This window comes from Anneissia japonica, unplaced genomic scaffold, assembly GCF_011630105.1.
Source record: "Anneissia japonica isolate Jap-2015-1 unplaced genomic scaffold, ASM1163010v1 scaffold11362_len5299_cov112, whole genome shotgun sequence".
Classification (NCBI taxonomy): Eukaryota; Metazoa; Echinodermata; class Crinoidea; order Comatulida; family Comatulidae; genus Anneissia; species Anneissia japonica.
This window is the reverse complement of record NW_022708527.1, coordinates 1-5,299: the sequence shown is the minus strand read 5'-3', so window position 1 is coordinate 5,299 and position 5,299 is coordinate 1. Positions and strand designations below refer to the sequence as shown.

General features: G+C 33.0%; 1 protein-coding gene across 1 annotated transcript; it reads right to left on the bottom strand.

Moving 5' to 3' along the window:
- Positions 1 to 414: 414 nt before the first annotated feature.
- Positions 415 to 4,734, bottom strand: LOC117106529 (peritrophin-1-like). Its single transcript, XM_033247897.1, has 4 exons — positions 4,675 to 4,734; positions 2,563 to 2,754; positions 1,683 to 1,877; positions 415 to 684 (listed from the first exon to the last, which is right to left on the bottom strand). The coding sequence occupies exons 2-4, from the start codon at positions 2,639 to 2,641 to the stop codon at positions 596 to 598; spliced, it is 363 nt and encodes a 120-aa protein (XP_033103788.1). The 5' UTR covers positions 2,642 to 2,754; positions 4,675 to 4,734; the 3' UTR covers positions 415 to 595.
- Positions 4,735 to 5,299: the final 565 nt, after the last annotated feature.

Below are 5,299 nucleotides of genomic sequence, written 5' to 3'. Positions count from 1 at the left end.
ATACTATAAAAACAATAATTATTTCTAAAAAGTAAGTACAAATAGGAGCTTACTTTGTTTCGAGGTATCAGCTACAGAAATATACATGAACGTATTACATCTTGGCGATATCTAGGCCTACTTTTGTATTGTTTGTACCATAGAGAAAATATTTTCTCTATGTTTGTACTTTATTGATGTGCTTTAATCTTCAGTGATTCTTAGATGCTTTTAAAGCGCCCTCAGATATAGTTGAGCCATCAACTACAAAACAATAATTACTTCTTGAAACATAATACAACTAATACTCTGTTTTAATTGCTATACTTATTACTTGCAACATGATGGTATAAATACAACCAATGCTATTTTTGCCACAATATCATCAATTTAGATGCGTTTAATCTTTATACATCCAGCTACAAAATATACAAATGAAGTACATCTTTATTGGCGATATCTACAAACTGTTGTACTGTTTGTACTTTATTTAGGTGCTTTAATGTTTTTTGGATGTTTGAAAACTATTTCCAATTGTTTTAGAAACATTTCTTATTTTGTAGCCACTATGCATCATTATAACAACCTAAACCTATTCTTGTTTAACACAGTAAATTTAACGTTTGATCACAAAACGATCAATTGTACCTATAGTTGTTGACCAATCCACCACACCATCAGTTGTTGATAAGGTTGAGCCACCAACTAAAAAACAAAATTTCTTTCTTCAAAGATGTACAAATAGTAAATTTGTATTATTAGAGGAATTTTAAATTACAACTATAATACTGAACGTATTTAGGTGCTTTAAATTTAATCAGTGGGCTTATTCGAATGGTTCATTTCGTTGAGTAAGAATTTTAGTTGAGCATTATTTTCATTCCACTGGTTCGTAAAAGAGACTTCGTTGACAACGAAAATTAACGTAACCAGTGCGTTAATCAGCGTTAAGTTATGCACGTGACCAAAAAATATGGCCGATTGGTCAGTTTAGCAATAACATCCGCGTATATAATTAAGATTAAATTTCTGAAAATAAAAATTATAATATTTACCCAAATTGAAGTCAAAAAAATAATTGTAGGCTAACAGAATTCAAAAACTGGATGAAAAGATTTTTTTTAAAGAAAAACCTATACTGCCACAATCCCAAGCAGCCTTGATTACGCAGCGTGTATCGCGGTAACTACGGTATGCAGTCATTTTGTGTTGTCGAGTATTTACCAGTTATCTATTCGACTGGTCGTCTTCATTAAGGATAATTTTACCATTGCGCAGGTGGGCGTGGTTTAACGAAAAACGACCAGTTGAATACGGCTATTGATACATAATGTAAAAACCATTTTCCCATTTGTATTTCTAACGTAATGCTGAAGTGACTACCTGCTGTTTTTCTATGGCCTAATGTTGTCATATTTATCAAAGTAAATTTGAATTTTTTTAATGCATTAAATTATCAATTATCTGTTTATATTTAGTTGTTGTATTATAAATAGTTACAAATAGTTTTATTACTTGCATAATAATATCAACCTCGATGGATGTCGTAAATACGCTCTACCATAGAGCACAGCGCAAAAACTCTGTCATTGCCTTTGGATAGAGCGACTTTCATGGAATAAATAGGGCGTAAAGTATTTTTGAAGCTGTGCTTTCTTCTCTAGATTTCTATATCCTTGCTAGTTTATATTAACAGATTCTACCTTCTATTATTGATGTTGTACTGTCATCTTCTTCGCTACTACTAGTATAGTCACAATATTCTCGATCTTCATAGTAAATTAGGTTTGCAGGACATTGCTGAATAATAGGCGTTCCACCAACACAGATGAAAAAGTATGACGGGTCATTGGGATTGGCATAATATACACCCGGTGTTTTATCAGTACAGTCATAATCTGCAATTTAATGCGTAAAACGATAATAAAAATGAAAACACACACACACACACACACCCACACACACGCATATATATATATATATATACTTATATATATATAGATGTGTATAAGAGACAGGTATATATGTATTCCTACTAAAAAGTTTCTAATACTAATTTAACAACATCTTTTTAACGCATACAATGTTACTATTTTTTAAAAGTTGCTTTGTAAGTTACAGTATTGTAACAAAGTGGGAAACAATGGCTGGATCGCCGCGATTACAAATACTATAAAAAAAATTATTAAATAAAAAAAAACTTCTTAAAATTGCATACGAAATCATTAAATTACTTCTGTCCATTCAATTACCTTGGTCCATTGAAATAACATTATTTCAAATGGGGTTCAACATAAGATATTATAAATATTGTACAAGATCAATACAAAACAACGGTAAACAGTAAACACAAATTATGACAGAAAAAAAACTACATAAATCACTATTTAAACCCTTTACTACTAGGGCCTATGATTTTAGCTAAAGAGAAAGTATATAATTATTGTATATAAACTAAATATATATACATATATTATTATTATTATATGCATACATATATATATATATACATATATATATATACATATATATATATATATATACATATATTATTTTTATTTATACTTACAAAACGTAACTCACCAGGATTAGCTCTGCAGACAACATAGATTACAGCAGCAAGAAATAAAGTTACTGCATACTTCCAGTCTACCACTCCCATGATTACGTCATCAATCCAAATATGTTGTTTTAGTAATGTGTTTTATCCACAGTATGGTAAATGTTTTGACTTGGCTGATTCCGACAAAGTTAGTACTCTACCGCCTTCATTGCCTGCATAGTTTCGTATGAAACACCACAAGACGCCCGTTTCGTAATTATGTTATAATAGAGAGTTTTCTCAAGCTTACGAAAGCAATAACGAATATGTCATCAATTTCTAAAACAACCCTTCCCCTACAATAGCATATCTGTCATAACATAGGCGATTCATGTTTTTTGCATGAATCAAAGATCATATTGAGCTCCTACAGCATATTTTCAAGAATGTTTTAGGCAAGAATGACGATCGATAACGACGTATTTGTTTTCGTAAGCTTGCGAAATCACACCCATTGTGATGATAACTGGTACTAACAATACAAATTATTTTTATGTAGTATACAACGATAATCATAAATTAACTAGGGCACACTACAATCATTTTTAAATATGTTCTTTAGTTAAGTTGAAATCAATGGTTTCTAAGGTGATTTAATTGAAAATTAACTGCATCATATTAAAGAAATTTATCCACTGTTAATTTAAAAATCGTGCTCGAATATTGCCAATCTACTTGAGTTAAAAGCATCTGAAGTAGAAGATAAGAACGCCTAATTTATACATAGAGTTATTATAACAATACTAGACGAGTATTGTGTATTTCGGCATTTATAGGCCTACTTAATAATCAAAAAGATGGTTGCGCAGCGTCGCCATGACTGAATTTAGTTTAAGCAATCTTAACAAAATGGATACGGTCCCCACTTGTCGCCGGGCGAACGCAATAATTTTCGAGGGAAGCTTTCAAAAACCTATCAGTTTACTGTAATTGTATTCGTATCTTATTCCAACATTACATTTTTTGCCCCAGTGTCAATACAAAGGAGCGTTCCTTGTGGGTCTACTTCAGTTAAGAATGCATGCTCATTGCTCTCGTATCCGATCGTGAATACTCAGGCCAACTTTTATATTTTTCCAATAGACATACATATTTAAAATACAAATAACATACATAAAACCATAGGGTTCGTTCTATGTTTTAAAAAATTGTTAACTTCGATGGTCAATAATAATTCATTTTGAACGGCCTGTTGCGTGATACACATGTCAGAGAGTAGGCCTACAAATTTTCTAATTATTACTGATATAAATAATATCGTCTGTTATGATATTAAGCAATAACAAAATAATATATTCAACAAGAATAGAGAATTGTAACTGATTGAAATCAGTTCATATTATTTAATGCGTGTACGGCAGGTGTGAAACTATTGAATGGTTCTGGTTTTAATGTACAGTACTACAATGAACAGCCATTCATGACGCTTTGGCTGCCCACTCCCCCCCCCCCCTCCACGGTCGTCTGGAGAAAAACCACAATTCGTCGGGGAGGGGAAAAAACAAATGTATATGTATTTTCTACAATACTAGTAGGCACTAAAATCGATTAAATAAGCTTTTGAAACCCCTAAATTGAAAACATTTCTCGCCCCTGGAACACTTTCGAGAGATCTTGAGCGACGCCCGACACGCCCACTTTTTTCGTCAAGGACATGGGCTTTCCCGTCGGGGACTTTGGACCCCCCCCCCGTCGGACAATTCCTAGCAACCCCCCACCTTCTTTGGAGTCTTTCAAATTTAGGTAGGTATAGTTTGATTTGATTCGATTTATTCGATGTCAAATCAACAACACAAAAACTGGATAAGCCTTATACAGACTAAAGAAACAAAACTGAAAGTAGAATGCAAGCATCTTTGTTGATATCTGGGATAAACCCTCTAAATATTCTTTGCCGAATCATAATTTGCAGAAGGGTTTATTAGTTTGGTGATTAAGATACTTGCCCTCCAATCACATTGTTGTTCTTGGTTCAATTCCACTCATGGTAACATATTTTTTTGTTCTCACGACTAAAACAAAATTACTTCCTAAGCATTATATGGAGCATTGTACGTGTCTTGAATAAAATTAACGTGTATAATTATTCTTACCACAGTTGCTTGATTCACTGCCGCTGATAAAGTTACAGACGACCACTACGTGCAGTCTTGACAGAATAGGTAGTTTTCGGCACACGACGTTAATCTTAACTTAACGTTAGTACCCAACATGCAACGCGATAGCCCCGCCCCTTTTTGTAAACAAATCGAAATACGCATGCACAAACCCGTAACTAACGTAGGGCCTACGTCAAGCACGTAAAATCTTGAAATTTACGTACTCCGCAACGCAAGATGAAATAAATTATGACGTCATCCGTTAAACGTTAAGGTTAAAGCCGGTTTTCCACTAGGCGAATTTATTCGCGCGAATCGAAAGCGTCGTTCATGCGCATGCGCATTCACATTTCTTTTGATGTTTTCGCTTCAGCGAAATTGGTGACTGTAGTCACTATAAAAACTCCCTGGTATAGTGTAGGATATATGAATTATTTTATTAGTAACACGATTACCACAAGTATAAATTTAAGCAAACAGCATACCAGCTTTCTTAAGTAGGCCTATGTTTTAATTACTCATAAGTTGAAATTATTGATTCCAATAATATACTATTAGTTCTTTTCTTAAAATGTGTTGTATTTTTCATCAATTTGCGTCCGTTTGGTTCCATCATTAA

Bases quoted from the DNA above. Each gene is read 5' to 3' on its own strand.
- LOC117106529 (XM_033247897.1), bottom strand. From the start codon at position 2,641: ATGGGAGTGGTAGACTGGAAGTATGCAGTAACTTTATTTCTTGCTGCT. The intron at 1,878-2,562 runs GTGAGTTACGTT...ATTAAATTGCAG, and splicing joins TGTCTGCAGAGCTAATCCTG to ATTATGACTGTACTGATAAA. The intron at 685-1,682 runs GTAGAATCTGTT...TTTGTTTTTTAG, and splicing joins TACAACATCAATAATAGAAG to TTGGTGGCTCAACCTTATCA.